The sequence below is a fragment of the Lonchura striata genome, chromosome 4 (assembly GCF_050655825.1).
Source record: "Lonchura striata isolate lonStrDom1 chromosome 4, ASM5065582v1, whole genome shotgun sequence".
NCBI classification, from domain to species: Eukaryota; Metazoa; Chordata; class Aves; order Passeriformes; family Estrildidae; genus Lonchura; species Lonchura striata.
Window position 1 is genome coordinate 60,884,311 of NC_140706.1, and position 16,864 is coordinate 60,901,174.

Sequence of the window (16,864 nt, forward strand, 5' to 3'; positions counted from 1 at the left end):
TGTTCAATTATGACAGCAATACTCATGCTGAAGTACTTAAGTCTGCCACAGAGATTGCTACAAAAGTGTTTAAAAGAGGTGGGTTCAGAAGAAACATAAAACAAGGCTCTCATTCAGCAAACATCTCTCATTTAGTGGAACTGCCTTGGACTCCTGAGGTAAAATGAACTATAAAGAAGCCACTGGGACAGCCACTTACATGTAATAACCTGAATTCATGTGCCAGCTGAAAAAACAAGAAAAAAATTGCAGAAGGGATTTAAGATAAAACATTATGGTTTCATAACTCTCTAATATCCATCTCAAAGAAAACCAGTCATCAGCCAACAATCAAAGTGAGTATTTTTAAGATAATGGGTAAAACCTTATATGAATTTACTTTAGAGAAGTTGATTTTTTTTTCATAAAGATTCCACCTTTAAGAGCTTTAGCAAAATGACATAGGCCATTCATAAGAATATTGCAATGAACATGCTGGCTCATCATGGGATATTCTAACTATTCCTCCAGTATGACAATTCACCAGTAGATCTCACCTGGAATCCAAGTTGCCTAAGGCAGGCTGAAGCCATGCCTGAGAAGTAGAGCACTTGAGGACACAAAGGAGAAAGGAAGAGAGAAAAGGAAAGTTGAGTTTCACACAACCTGAGATGTAGCATTGGTGGACTCACTGCAGTGCAAAAGGACAGCATTTTATCTTCCCTTGTCTGGGAGAAGGACTGCCAGGCTAGTCTTAGGTACTGCACCTTAGAGGATGATACATTATTTCTGTTTACATTACTTAAACAAATGTGTGTTGTCTGAAAAGAAAATCATAACTGTAGTAATCCAGTGAGCATTAGAGCATATGTAGTCTTGTCCTCTGAGGACCTATATGACTTGCCTTAAAGCTCAAGCACTCAAAATACACCTACACGAACCTAGAGGGCAGTGCAGACTGTAGAACCCCCAGCAGGACAGTTCAAAGATTCTGTATCACACCACCAGCACACTGAGATATAACACCTATTTTAAAAAGGGCTTACTTAAAGGCAGAGACACCTCACAAGGTAGGAATAATGCTGGCTTTTCTGGCTGCCCTCTAATCCCTTTCCCTTCTGCTGCCAGCACTCCTGAGCAGCAAACAGGAGAGTTTTCCCACAGGCAGCTGAAATGACAGCTGCTTTGGGAATGGTGTACTGTGGACCAGCAAGGGGAAGAGAAATGACAACCAAACGGGTCCCAAATGAAAATTCTATGAACTTGTCTGTCTTACACTCATATTCAAATGAACCAAAATGCAAAATTCTGTTTTACAATTAAAATTCCATTATCTTTTTAGGTTAACACATTTTATGAAAGCAGCATTTGTCACATGCCGCCTTCTGATTTTTTTGATTATATATAAACTTATTGATATATATCCATTTTAATCTGGAAGACAACATTTCAAACAATGTTGAACATCAGCTGAATGATCACATACCCATTTTTGAGAGAATGGAATTCTTGCTTCACAGTATTGTTCAAGCCTTCTTTCATGCTTGCAGAGCATCAAAGTGCTTTCAATATGCAAAGGCTACCCAAGATGCAAAATGCATTCAGGAAGCTCACAGTGTAAGGCTCCAGGATCTGGATGAGAGCAGGCCCACACTCAGTGGGATGCTCCCACTTCAGGTTTCACAAATATTTCAATGTCTATGGGAGGATATCTAAATGCAGAAAGGGAAAGGAGCAGAAAACTCAGGGATGAATGGTACATACTTTGCAATTCTGTTTTTTAGGGCTTAGGAGTTTTTAAAGTTCAATAGAAATAATGAAAACAAGTTATATTAGTATTTAACCTCAAGGATTATTATGATCATTATTTTTAAATAGAGAGAGTGTCACGGAAGAAGATTAGTTTCACTAAATGACTTTTTTTGCTATGTCAAATGCTTTTCCTGGTTTAAATGCTTTTTTTTGCAGTGTTTACATTTTATTTAGATTCCACCCAGTTCCCCTCACTTTCCATAGCTTCCAATAATAAATTTATTCTCAGATGCAGCACTTCAGCACTGGAGCTGTTCTGTGGTGCAGATGATTTACTTCAGAAGTGCAGTTGGATTAATAACCTGCTAAGATTCTAGCCAACCTGAAGGATTCTCTGAAGATCAAGACATATTTTTATTAACAGCTTCATGTTTGCTTTTCCTATGGCTTCTCCAGATTATTGGTAATGGCTGAGGACATGCAACCCTGGCTGCTCTCAGTGACCTGGAAAGGCACCTCTGGAAACAGCCTCCTTTATCAATTACTGAAAGGAAACACTGCCTCCAGGAAAGTTTATGATGACAACTGCTGGTCCAGCTACAGTATTCCAAGACCTCTCAAAGCTTTGAAGCAAAGAAAAAAAAAAGTGAGTGAGAGGGCAGCTTCATCTCAGCACTAGTCATTAAGAAGTAAATAATTAAAATACCCTGGAAAAGACAGGTAAAATACAAGCAGCAATGTCAGTAATAGACATGAAAGAGAAGAGAGGGAAAAAGAATTTAAAAAAGCAAAGAAATAATTCATTTGAAGTTTTAATAAAGTTTCATTTGGAGTCTTGTTTAAAGATATATCAGACTTTAGGGATGTAACCTAATTACATTTTTATTCTAAGTTCTATTCAAATATCTTGGACTTTGAATCTTTAACACAGATCAAACACAGTATAATTTACTCATGGCTATCAATACTTTAAAAAGATCTCTTCATTAAATGTCATAGTCTTATGAACATGCACATAAAGCAAACAGAGCAATATTGGATACCAAAAACATTTATAATATGATTTGTACAGAAGTACCTATATAAACAGTTCACCAGAGTGCAACATATTGTATTCAAGCACACATCAAGTGTTTTTTGTAAAATATTCCTGATACATCTTTCATAGTTCAAGCAAACAGCCATAGCTTTTTTACAGTAGTGTTACGACTTGAAAATGAACTTTACAATCACTGAACACACAGGAATGGAAACTAATTTAGAATATTTTTTTAATATGTCAAAACTTCTAATGAGAATGCAAATAACAGAGTTTAGAATCAGCACCTGCGCACTGCTGTGAATATTTTGAAGAGCTTATTAGAAAGCAAGAATACAGACCAACCCCCAGGTATTACAGCAGTACTAAAAGATTCTCCATTTGAAGAGTTAGGCCAGAAAGTGGGAGTGACCATGAAAGGATTAAGAAAACTTACTTTTTCTTAGTGTAAAGAATATTGTTACTTCCCTGAGCTTAATAATAAACATTGATTTAAATCAACTGAAGTAAAATAATGTAGAAAGGATTATATTTTCACAGGATTTCTTTTCAGAAGTAGGATCACTACAGAATTTTTTCTGGGTTCTCTTATTCAAAATATGTTCATTACCCACCAAAACCTTTTAAAAGTAAGAATAAAAAATAATTTTATGAAGAATGTTTTTATGAACTTAACAGGCCCCTTTTTCCTCCATGTTACATGTTCAGAAGCTTCTTTAGACTTTAAGACTGCTAATTTGAGCTGAAAATATTCCTAATTTCTATAATATCAATTCAAGATAGTTCAATAGCTGTAACAGTCCTGTAATAATAAAATGTCATTTGCTGGGGAACTACTTTGTGCACTTGCAGGAGGATGAGCTCAATTATTGAATAAACCTGTTCAATCTGTCCTCTCAAGAATCCAGAAAGACTTGTGGCTGCTTCTGACTGCTACTGACTGACAGAGAAAAGCAGAATATCCAAAGAGTAACTCCTAGCAATTTGCTGCTTAAATTTTTTAAATTATGCTCTACAATTAAGTTTTTTTCAGCCAACTTATATATTCAATTCTTAATCAGAAAACAATATAACAACTTAATGAGATAGAGTAAGTGCAGAATAACAAAAGAGAATTAGCTTCAGTTGATATGGTGAAAATCAGTGACTAGAAGTACCTTAAATGGTCAAACTGGGTATGCAGAATTTCATGTCCCATTAACAGAAAGCTTCTTTCTGTCTTTAAAGTTCCCTGATGTGGAAACTAATTTCATAACTTAAAATTTAGGAACAGGTTTATGTGGTCGAAGACAAAGGATTTGGAAACAAGTGAGTATGTTCCTAGGTCTAAACTAGTCCTACATACCTTTTCCTGAATAAGCTGTTTGGGAAAAAAATAATCACAAGTAGGAATAAATCTGAGAAGGTTATCATTTGGGATATGCAATGTGGGGTGAGGAGAGGGAATACCATGATAAACCAATTCTATTTGGTTACTACTGGAATTGGTCTGTTATATAAATATGTATATTCTCTCCAGATAATGAACAGTACAAAGAGACACTTTTAGGGTAGTCTCCATAGGGAACAAATCTATATGATCATCCTGTTCAACTACTTCTGGAGTGAGTTTCAACCAAATTTAGTAGGAAGTCAATAGGACAGTAAGTTTCCACCACTTCTTTAGAAAATTAGTATCTTGAGGACAGACATTGATCCAAACTCCAGAGAGTCAGAAAGGCAGGCAGAACTTGCTGTACATGTTGAGACAGCACAATTTGGCTTGGCCAGGGAGCATCATGTTCTCAACCAGCTTTAGTTTATCACACCACACACCGAACATCACCTAGTACAAGTGCTGTAGAAGCACAGAGGAAAAGATACTGTATAAATGCAGAACAAACCTGTAGTTCCAGTCTGAAAGGATAGAGAATCTCTAAATCTCTAGAACTAAAACTCTCCTTTAGGCCACCATCATGTTTTAACTAGCACACAAGCTTCCTACGAAAAAAAAAATTGCATAGGAATATATATCTTTAAATACTTTTCCTCTTTTTGGTCCACAGAATGACAAATGTCATTATAGAAAGGAGAAGAAAGATAATGATGAGCTTTATGTTTTATCAAAAATCACAAACATAACTGGGTACCAAGACAAGTTGCTTACAGAACAGAACAACAACAGACTAAGTTGCTTAAAACACAGACAAAATTATAGAAAATCCTATCATTTAGCTGATAATTTGAGTTACTTTTATTCCTGAATGAAGAGATTGGATTTATTTTAGGTTGCCTTCTTCCATTGTCTAACCTAGTGGATACAATGGTATGGAGATCTCAGATATTGGGCACAGGCCTTATGGGGGAAACATAACATAGTCAAATAGACAGGCTGGGTCGTTCAAACACAGCAATTCTGTTATCAGTGACAGCGCTGCACTCCACAGATAGGTAGGAAGAAATTAATCTCTTTTCACAAATGCTGTCCCCCTGGTTTGTTTTACTTACCAGCTGTTTGCAATTATGCAATCAGATTGTAAAGCAGAACATTTCTACACTATACTATGGAGGATTTGCTATTTAAATGGGCTTGGCAGACTTGCAGCACAGATAACAACATAAAGCTCTATTAATGTAGAAGGTGCATGTGGGCCACCTATCCCACTATCAACAGGTGAATTTTATTCTGGCTATACTTAGGAATCTCTTGAAAAGAAACTATATTTTTATGTAATTAAAATAAAGTTACAAATTGTGTGCACAAAAGCATATGAAATTTCACAAGCAATTTTAACTTTTGCCTTTTTAAACCTTTTTAGTACTTCATTTTGCAATATTAACATTCTCTTTTCTATATCTGAATATAAATTATTTCTGCCTGAAGGCAAACCAATTGGGGAAATTCTGCTTAAATGTGCATATTTCCTCTGCATAGATACTCATGAATTTATGCTGAGTTTCTCTCAATTATTTATACATTACAGTTTTCAATTAAAAAGCACTTGCCATAAACAAATCAAAATACAAAATCAACAATTTCTCAGTAAGAATGGATTCTTAGTAAGAATTCTTGACTAAGAACAAGAAAATAAACAGCTTAGACTTTTTATGTTCCAAAACCAGAAGATGTAATGAACCAGTTGTTGTTCAGCAAATAATTAATTGTTAAGCTTCATAACTCAAAGCTACCCTGTGCAATTTGTTTCAGGTGCAACCGCTTTAGCAGGGCAATTGGACCAGGTGATCTTCAGATGTTCCTTCCAATCCAGCCATTCTGTAATTAAGCACATCACTTAAACACAACCAGGACCCTTCCATCAATTTCTGCAATGCCTTGATTAAAAACTTCAATTTCAATACAATAGCAAAGTGACAGGAAAAATCCTATCCCTGAATTTCAACTATTATTGTTAACATCTGCAAGAATTCTGTGATGGCTTTTTTCCCTAACAAATTAATTACATTTATAAGTCCCCCATTCAGTAGCTCTTTCAACCAGAAAAGTTTCTATCAAATTCCAACATATGAAATAGACCGTATTTTATCCTTGATTGCAGATAAAACAATTACACCTTTCCAAAAAAATCAGGTGCAATTAATTAGTATTTTTGGGGTTGGTGCAAAGTGATCAGAAGTGTTCAACTCTGGCATAACATTGCTCTGTTTGAAAGCAATCAGACTTAACATTGCTTCTAATAAAGGTAGAGCTGGATTAGGACAGAACAATTACAAACCCTTCATTAATTTGTAGAATATAGCAGATTTTTGAAATGTCTAAGCTATTTTAGAAAGAACTGAAAGAATTCCTTATTGAGGTTTCATAAGGCTTTCAATCTAAAAAACACATACACAGACAAAACTGGGTTTCTGGATTAGGTGTATGTTGTGGGAATCAGCTCTGAGATTCCCAACATTGCTTTGCACTTGCTCCCTTTCTCTCACCAGTTCTGCTTGGCTTTGATCTTTTCAGCCTGTAAAGATTTCAAATAAAGTATTATCTCCACTTTTGTTGATCTTTATGTGCTAGCAGAATATAAATATGATGACTAATCCAAAGTCACCACTGCCTTGAGAATAATGGCATAATTCTCACACATCTTACAGCTCTCATCCAGGGGAGATCAGGTTGTGGTGTGGCACTGATACACATTTGTAATTAATTGTGAAAGCTTTATTCATTGGACTCTAATTTTATACTTACAGGCTTTCTCAAACAGTTATTTAAATGTATCCAGAAATGTTCCCAAGCACTGCAACCGACAGCTACCCTAATTTCAGATGTCTGGTTGTGCTATGCTTTTGAATAGTATAGAAATTTATCTGGTTTTGTTGTAGCATATTTGAAGTAAAGAGCTCTTACAAGTACAAACTCCTTGTTTTCCCCCAGACTGATCTTTTTATTCATATAAGTTACCTTAAATTTTGGGATGCATATATTTAAGGTGCATATCACTTCATGCATGATAGGTGGCAAGCATTTAGCACAAAACAGAAAGCACTCAAATATTGCAATGAAGTAAGAATCTGTACAAAAAATACTAGACATTGTGCTTTTCAGTGGACTCCAACTGTTTCTTCTGCAAGATACAACAGTGTAAACCTCAAGTTCACAATTAACTTCAGCAGAAAGCACAGTAACATAATCTATCATAAACTATGATTATAAATCTTACCCTCTGATATGCAGAACATTGCAAATATTTCTAATGACTGATATTACTTCTGAAAATGCATTGAAAGTATAGTAAGAAAAGAATTTTTTAAAACTCGCATTTCTTAAGACAGATTTTATTACAAAGCCTGTGCTTACCTGGACAGCAAATAATTCTGGATTTAAAGTGAGAAAAATGTGTTATGTTATTGTATTTTCAGTGTCTGTAAAGTGACACCAGCACATTAAAGAGCTATATGAAAAAAAAGTAATAAATGAGTAACTAAAGTAAAATAATGAGTAACTAAAGTAATAAAATGACTTATTATTAGTCCTTTGAGGAAAGACAAACTATGGGGATCGCACATCTAATTGAACAGTATCAAAATTTTAATACTCCTACAATAATCAGTGAATGCTTCAACCTTATTTTACAGGCAGAGTATTTTAGGAAAGAGGTTAAAAATCTCATTCTGTGAAGAAATGCCATTAAAATAATGTTTGCTCCAAGGAGAACATTCCATTTGTGTCTGTAGCAAGCTACTCACTTATAATTGTTTTGTTTCCCTTACTGGCAGTTACTAATGGCCTGCATCCAAATATCATGACTGAAGTCTACACCACCAACACTTCAAATATTTAGCTCTGAAGATTAATGAACATCAGGTTATATCCAGCCTTTAGGACAGGGACCAGGCTGAAAGTCAAAGAACTTTAAATTTGATTACACAAAAAATACCCAGCAAATTTATTGATTTTCTTCCAAGGCAAACAGCAATCTTTACAAGTCCATGTTTAACTTTATACTCCCAAGCAATCAGTCCTAAGCATATACAGACAGCTTCCTTTCCCAAGTAATGAAAAATACACTATTGGATAAGAGAATTGAAAATAACTGGGACCAGATGTTTACATTTATTCCTGTAGATACACTGCCAGAGAAGTGGGAATCTGACTAATTTGGTTCACAAAATAATTATCAAGTTATAAATACTTGAACAAAAAAATTATAAAATAGCAGAATTAAAATTTTACTTATAACACCATTAAAACTGATGCAATATTATATAATGCTAACCCAGCATCTCCTTTTATGCTTTCTCCAATCAGAACTTGCCCTTGAATCAATCTTTCACCCCTGAAAATACAAAATGCATGGAATACATCTGCTGTCCTTTTTTTCTGTGGTCCCTCAAAGCAAATCCTATGCTTACTCTCTCAGCTTCTTTATTTTTTTACCTCTTTCTCTCTGGAAAGAAAATACTTACAAAAGACAAAGCCCAAATATTCAGTGGAGCTTTACCCTGGGCACTGAAAATCCACTTTGCTTTATCTCTCATTAATAAGGTTAATAAGAAGCTTCTCTTCTAAAAGTTTCTAATATTCTTCAGCAGGAAAATAAAATTTCAGTTCCTCTGATCATCTCAGGCTATTTCATAACTTTACTTAAGTGCTTTTTTTAATGGGCCTCAAGATATTTAAGTATTCAACAACTTTTGCTTAAGACACCATAAAAGTAGAAAATACTATTTTTTTTTTTTAGGCAGTGCTTGGGTAACAGCAGTGAGTCACACTAACTAAAAGCCTTTGAAGTTACAACTAGATATAAATGTTTGCTTGTCTGCACCTTCTTAAAATTTTATTTTTTAGTAACTAAAGGACCAAGTAAAAAGGCTGCAAAAAATAATTAAAATCCAGTACTTTTATTCTACTGAGTAAGAGATAGATAACCAACCTAAGCATTTTTCATTCAAAATGAAAATCATATGGTTGTGACTGGCTGGGCTTTAAGCAATTGCTCTTATCAACTGGGAAACTGGATGATACCATGTATAGGAAAAGTAATCCTTCCATTTTACTACTTGTTGGTACATGCACAAATTTTAAAACTGAATCCAGGTCTGGGTGCTGCAGGCAAGAAAGATAAGGCAACAGTTCACAGGAAAACAGTGTGAATGACCATCAGTCTAGAAAGATGTGAGGAAATATAAAAAAAAGATGTCATGTGTCAGCTGTAAGAGAACAAGAGGAAAAAAAAAATCAGACAAAAATCAACACCCTTTCAATAAAAAAAAAAAAAAAGGCTGCAGACTTTTTGTTTTATGTCCAGGCTTTTGCTGGGAAATGGGGCCATCTTTCAAAACACATCCATTCCACCAGACATTTAATGGAATTAGGCTATTTCCACAAAATATTTCAATTTCTGTCAATTTTTTTTTAAGAGAAGCCACTTTATACGAGAAACTTGCCACAAGTTGAGTTCAGTGTTGGAATTGTTTCAACCCACAGTCAAATTTAGAAACAAAACCATAGTGGCTACAGAAATCACATATTTTAAGCAATAATTAGGCATGCAGGACACTTACAAATTAGAACTGGAAGACAGGCTTTATTCAATTAATTGAGGCTTACTTAATGCTTGCCCTCCTATATCATTAAAGGATTTTAAGCAGAGGAAAATGCCATTTTTATACTCAGACTGCTATGCACACACAAACCCCTCTGCCATGAAAGGTAATACTCCGCTCTTAAATACAAAAACAAGGTTCACCTTGATATAAGAAAGCAATATTGTTTACAGTGAGAATAACTGTTCATTGCAACAGTCTCCCCAGGGATGTGGTAGAGTCCCCATCACTGGAGGTTTTTAAGATGCAATTGATAGGGTGCTAAAATTATCTCATTTAGGCTCCCTTTCCCATGAAAGACTGGATCAGATGATCTGTCAAGGTCCCTTAGAGCCTGGGCTGCCCTATGATTCTAGTTATTTCTATTACTATCTTCTGATTTCAGAGACTCACAGTTTAAGGATGAACATGCAGAAAAGGAGTTGGTGGTGAGGTCTAAGTCTGAAGCAGACTCCAATGTGACAGTCAGGAACAAATAAAGAGGGTGTCACTCGTGGTCAAGAGAATCAGAAAGTAATTTTAAAAAGAACAAAAATACAGGAAGTTTATCTAAGTGCAAATTGGAAGCAGGATTAAACACTACAGAACGGCATGTCCACAGCTCTTTTAATTCAGCCCTGTTTGTGTAACTACATATGCCATCCAAAGCAGATTTGTGATGCCAGTGCCTTACCTTCTTCCTCTTTGATGAGGCCCATGTTTACATATGCTTGTGCCTTTCTCTTCCCACCATCAATTTCTACTAATTGAGCAGTGTTATAGCTTTGCTCATAAAAATAGTTACTTAACCATTTGTCCTCAGGGTCATTGAAAAAGCAGGCCAAGCTAAGCTGGTTATCATACACCTTCTCATAGTGCCCTTTAAAAACAAAAATCAAAAGAAAAATTACCATATTATCATCAGTGTTCAGAAATTTTGCATGTTATAGCAATAATCATAATGAAAATTAAGAGCTATTTATATTTCCACCATTCAAATGCCATCAAGTTCTGCTATGTGCTCGCTCAGAGAAATTGAAGAGGAAAATTATAACCTTACAAATTAGGCACAATTGGAAACATATTTTTGTTCTCATTTCTGTGTGCAAAATCAAAATTCAGTTCAATAAAACACATGGAACCTGGATAAAACACTGGCTAGTCAAAAGAGAAGTCAGAGTGAGACTGGAGAAGCATTTGTCTGAGCCTCTGGGCCTTGAAAAGGTCCAAGAGCTCTCCAAACCTTAAGTTTCAAACCTTGGACATCTAAAGTAACAACTGTGTTGATGAAGATTAAGAACCAAAAAGAACACTCTGCAAACACAATACATTAATTCATATAATTTTACATGTTCAAAGTATGACCTACAAGAGAGGCTTTGAGTTTTCATGCCTATTCCCATGTTTTGTACCTTAGCACTCTTAGAAATTAAAGACAAACTGAAATTGCACCTATTTTCATAAGACTCCTCCCCTACCCAGTTCACCAAGGAATTGTTCTTAGAACAAATGTAGAAAGCAGTGGAGACTCTTAAGTCACAGATTTTCTCCATGTCCTGAAGTTTGGATTCTACTCTTTATCATTTCAGAAAACTGAATGAACACACATTATCCCTAAAATTTACAAAAAAACCTCCAAGTCCTAAATCTAAGTAGCAATACAATATTATCCACAATTTAAAGTTACAGAATAACATTTTCTTTCTCTTGGAAAAGGGCCTTTAAAAAAATTCCCACAAGATAACAGCCATGAATTATTCCAAAACTTTACTAATTTGGAGTAGAAATCTAAAACTTTCCTGACAAATCTTATAATACTGTTCCTTCCTAAAGTGAATTTGAAATATCTATTTCTTATATGATGCTAAAAAATCTATGAGATAATACAGAACCAATATGTTTCATGGCTAATATAAATTAATTTTCTGTGCAAACTCTACTCCTGCCAGATGTGAAATTGAATAATTAGCTAAAATTCCACTGCAGTTTTAGTGGGCTATTTAGTGTGTTTGTGGCTGTTAAATGAATGTGAGCCAAACAGCCAGCTCTAAAAGGAATTTCCACATGTTTGGATAAAGAAGGAGTTAAGAAGCACAGGTCTGGCAGCAGGCAAGAGACTTTTTGGTTAAGCTGGATGTGTGAACAGAACTGCTTTGTTTTTGGGAACTCTGCAATTTGTAAGCTTCACTCAAAAAGAGTGAAAATGGACAAAAGAAAAACCCCCTCTTAATTCTGGGTATGGAACATCACACAGAAATCAACTAGGAAAAAATAAATATTTTCAGTGTAGGCAAGATCTCAAAGTCCAGATCTTTCCTAAGTGTTTTAAAACTATGATAACCATATCAAACCACTCCAATCAAAAGTTGCAGTCAAATTCTCTTCTGTTATCTACAAGAAGAATTGGGGGAAATTCAACTTCCAAAAGGATGAGCTTAATGACTCTAAATTGCACCACCTATGCAAGTCACTTGCACTATTTGGAACATACAGCAGCCATTACTCAAACAAGTACTTTAAATTCATCACTAAACCACACGAGGGATTTGTCAGCCTCATCTCTAGTATGTTCTGTCTCAAAATTACACATGACATATGATCTAATTGAAGAAATATAAATATCTCATTCTCTCTGTTGTCACAACTGTTATTTGACTTCAGAATATCTTAATAAAGTTCTTCAGTGTGTTGCACAACACAGCAAGGACTTTATTCTTTTGAGAAAAAGAGTTACCAGCTAAATATGTCTGCAGTCTTCAAGATGTTCACCTACTACTTGTTTCTCCTTTTTTCTCCATCTTGGTCATTTCAGAGAACTGAAATTGTCTGCATTCTTCCTGCTTTAAGTTTTTTAAAATCAAACTGAAATTTCCCCCATTCTTCAACACTCTTTTTATCTTTTGATTTAAAAATTAAGTACTCTAATGGCAAATAATACTTTTTCTTATTGCCTGTGTTATTTTATTTATTATTTTGCTTTCTTATTTATTTTCTCAGAGTTTTGCCTTCCATGAAGTTCTAACCTCAGATTTCTACCTTTCTAACAATTCCCATTAAAATATATAAAACTATGATTTTGAAACAGTGTGTTATATACATTTCTATTTCTAGTATTTTAAAAGAGATAACATCACTTCCAAGAAATAAGCGATTCACAATCTCTTTAAAATTACGAAAAAAGAAATCGCTCAGAAATTATATTTAGATTATCACCTCATCATTTGCATCTAAGGTTTTAAATCAAAATTTCAGCTTAAGTTTCAAAATTCAGCTTTGAGAGGAATAATTATTAATATACAAACTTCACATATTCCCAATCTGAATATTCTTCATGGCTGTGAGTTTTCATGCCTTTTGTTTCTCCTCAGGACTGAAAAAGCACCTCTTCTAAAAAGAGGTACCTCTTTTTCAGAATATCCTGGCGTCTACATCATATAAAACATATTTATACATTAGAAATTATGACTATTCTGGTACAAAAGCCTCATAAAAATCTCAACAAATGATTCTAGAACAGAAATAACAAAACTGGATTTGGTTTAATATATGTATATTTACCATGTGCATGCATACACACACACACATACGTTCCTGTATTTGTAGATGTTTAAAACATATATTTATAAATCTATACAACATCATTATCTATCACACATATCAACATTATACTAAATCTGAGACACTGTACTGTACCAGCTACTAAGAAGAAAATGAATTCTATCCTAGCCAAAACCAGGACAACACACGCAGATAAAGTTAAGGCCCATTTGGGATTCACCCAAACTAACCAATTTAAATATGGATAGGATTTACCTAAGATTCCTTTCCTCTCCGTGAAGAAAAGCAGATACTTCTTGGCTGAGATTTATCTCATTCTGACTTGAGCAATGCTTGCAGCACAAGGGAATGCTTTTAGAGATTATCTCGGAAGTAGAGGCAGAGCTTCCCATGATTACAAGCACACAACCACATGAGCAGCGAAATACGAAACCTAATTATAACTACTAACATAAAGATAACAACACACATTACATACAGATCACAGCTAAGTGAAAATGAACTCAAAGATACCAGAGGATGCACAAAAATAGTTGTAATATGCCAGAAAGAGAAGATCATCATTGGACACAGACACACTGGATACAGATTTGCTCCTCTGAAATTATTGCTACAAAGTATCAAGGCACTTAGGTGACATAAAATTATGCAAATAACTTCAGGTAGTGCCCTACAAATCCCAAGGGATGGAAGTGACCTGAGGCAGACTCCAGCTACTGCCAGGGCTTTGATTGAATGAACTTTAATGTGACCCTGTGATGATGATCCTGCTGGTGCATAACAATGAGAAGTGCACAAAGACAACCTCATCTCTGGCATTGTCTTGGACAGTGGCTGACTGGATACGCAGGCCATGAAACACACCCCCAAACCCCAGACTTTTAAAAGTCATTTAGGTTTGGATCCAAAGTCTGAGTTACTGATCAAGAAGTTAATCAACATTACTCTGACAGTGGCAAAGCTAGTGTGTGAGACTCAGTGAAAGTGAACATTTACATCCCAGGAGAGGAATATAGGAATAGGTAAATACTCTCTTCGATAAAATCTCCAAGTAGTTGAGATATTAAAACTTTGAACTCTCTCATTTTGTAGAGTCAGTTCTCTACAACTGATTATAAAATACATATAGAGTCAGTTCTCTACAACTGATTATAAAATACATATAGACAAGTCATCTTTAGGTATCTATTGATCAGAAAAATGAAAACAACTCCCTAATTGAGTATTTATGTACAAAAGGAGAGTTGGCCTATCAAACCTTCATGAGATCTTTCTGTTAAACAGAGATTAAAAGAAAACCCCACAAATCTTCAACTTGAGCTTAATCATTAAACCCCATATATTAAACACACATTACCCTGCTGTGTATCAGGATCTCTTTAGGTGCACCTCAGCTGCCAAGTAGCATCTCCTCTCATGCCTAAGCCATAGACTCTGATCAGCCCACTGAACAATACCTTTGTTCCTGGGCTCTTCTCAAGACTGTTCCCTTGGCAAGCAAGGCTGTGCATGGAACAGAGGATCACTCAAATCCGTATCTGCATGTTTGCTGTGCTCAGCTAGAAAACTACTAAGTAGTGCAATGCAAGGGGTAGTGAGGTGCAATTTGAGAACCCCAAAAGGCTAAAATGAGAGAAACGAAATAAATAGAAAGCCATCCTAGTGTGACTCAAGTACAACTTGCTGCCATATCTCTATGATCTCCTTTGTGACAGGATGCAGTGGAAGAAAGGAAAAGAAGTACAGGAATGGTCTTTAGAGAACAGACGGAAACATCAGGAAGAGATCCTGGCTTGGTATTTCCTTTGAAGAATAAGAGAGGCAGGTGTTCCATTTTCCATTAACAAGAACTTGCACTGATTTTTAAACTACAGGTATCAGAAATAAATTTTTCAACATCCAGCTACGACTCAGTATTTCCCACAGAAAAAGCCACCAGTCAGTCCTTTGTTCCTGCCAGACAAAGGCCAAAGGCAATGGAAAATTTTCAACAGGTGTTAATACTTATCCTCCAGTTAGCTGTTTAAAGTGTGTATGACTGGATTATAACTGACCCTTCACTCTTGAAGGCACATAAAGACCTGGCCTACGGTCAATTAAGTCACCAGGAGTAATTTTTTATGTCAGAATGAGACACAGTGCTGGAAGACTAATTTTTCTTTTGCCAGAAAGATAGAAATCAGTGACTTAGTAGCAAGACAGCTGATGCTGTGAAGAATTAATACAGAGAAAGATCTAGGATGGAAGATGCTGGACCAAGAAGAAGCACAAACTGCTTTTGAGTATGATGCTGCAATCAGTTATTTCCACCTGGATCTATACATGGCAAAGAATCAGTCCCTCTTGCTTGTCCAGAAAAAGGATGCCTCTACATCTATAGGTAGAAGACTCCTCCATCACTCCTTTTTCCAGAGAGTTTATTCATAAATGGATAAACATTTTTCCTGAATGTTTAGCTGTAAGTCCACAAATGAAGAAAGTGAAAATGTGAGTTGTGAGTATGATGACACCAAGTTTCAGGAAGAGACTGTTTCATAGAGTGTACACAGAGCACACCAACACTGCCAGGTACATAAAGGGAAAATGCTTAATCAAAGCAGAGTCTCTTAAAAAAATACTAAGGAAATAGTCAGGGTATAATTTTACTGAGTAAAGGATAAAACCAGCTAATGATAATAATATGAGGCAATTAACTGGTAATCTGGAATGCTAAAAGGGAACTCCAAGCTATTGCAACAAAAACATAGTACAGAAATTTTCTAAAAAGTGCTGCTTCTGTCAAAGTCAATGGTAGTTCTACAAGTGGCTGTATTTTGAGATGGTTTGGTTTCTTTCCTGGACAGAATCACTTCAACTTTTTGTAAGATAACTGCAAAAATAATAAAATTCTCCACTGGTCTCCAGCAACTGCTGCATTTTTTCCTGTGATAAAATATTAAGTAGAGAGCAACAAACCTGCTTAGAAAATAAAACAATGTTCCCTTGCCCAGCCCCTCAAAAGCAAACAAAACTATGCCTCATCCAAGCAAATATTAAAAGATGGTTTGTTATACTTTCTTCTTTTAATGCATAACCTCTTACTGTATTTTTTTTTCTCCAAATAGCATGGGCAATATGGTTATTGCAATGTTTCTAGCCCAAGCCTAAGGCATAAGTGTGAAGCCTTACAGAAAAGCTTTCTACTGTAAAATGCTAAACTCTGTTTTCAACCTTGAGTATACTGGACAAAGATTTTTCAGCTCATGCACATCATATACTCATGCTTTCTTCATATACTTTACAAGAAGACATCGTTTACAACAAAAACTAATGGTAACTCATACTGTCAAAATTCTTTCTATGCTGAAGTGAGGGAAAGAAAGCCAAGTTGCCACTTCTTTCTCATTGTGTATGTCTGGTACTGACTAGAATAAAGATCAGCAGCCTGCAGCACGTGCACAGATTCAGCATTTAGCACACAGCACAGCACAAAGGTTGAGTGGGGTCAGGAACCAGGAGCAGGTGGAATCTCAGAAAGGC

General features: G+C 35.4%; 1 protein-coding gene across 8 annotated transcripts in view; it reads right to left on the reverse strand.

The window, feature by feature from the left end:
• Nucleotides 1–16,864, reverse strand: part of TTC29 (tetratricopeptide repeat domain 29) — a 274,748-nt gene that overhangs the window by 81,958 nt on the left and 175,926 nt on the right. For 7 of the 8 annotated variants that reach the window (XR_014955208.1, XR_014955209.1, XM_031504612.3 and 4 more), the window contains one exon: nt 10,482–10,667. The exons of the other annotated variant lie outside the window; for it this stretch is intronic. Coding sequence is in view for 5 of the 7 variants with exons in the window: in XM_031504612.3 (XP_031360472.3) it covers nt 10,482–10,667 (186 nt within the window). In the remaining 2 variants the exon portion in view is untranslated. The remainder of the gene's footprint in view (nt 1–10,481; nt 10,668–16,864) is intronic. 8 annotated transcript variants of the gene reach the window in all.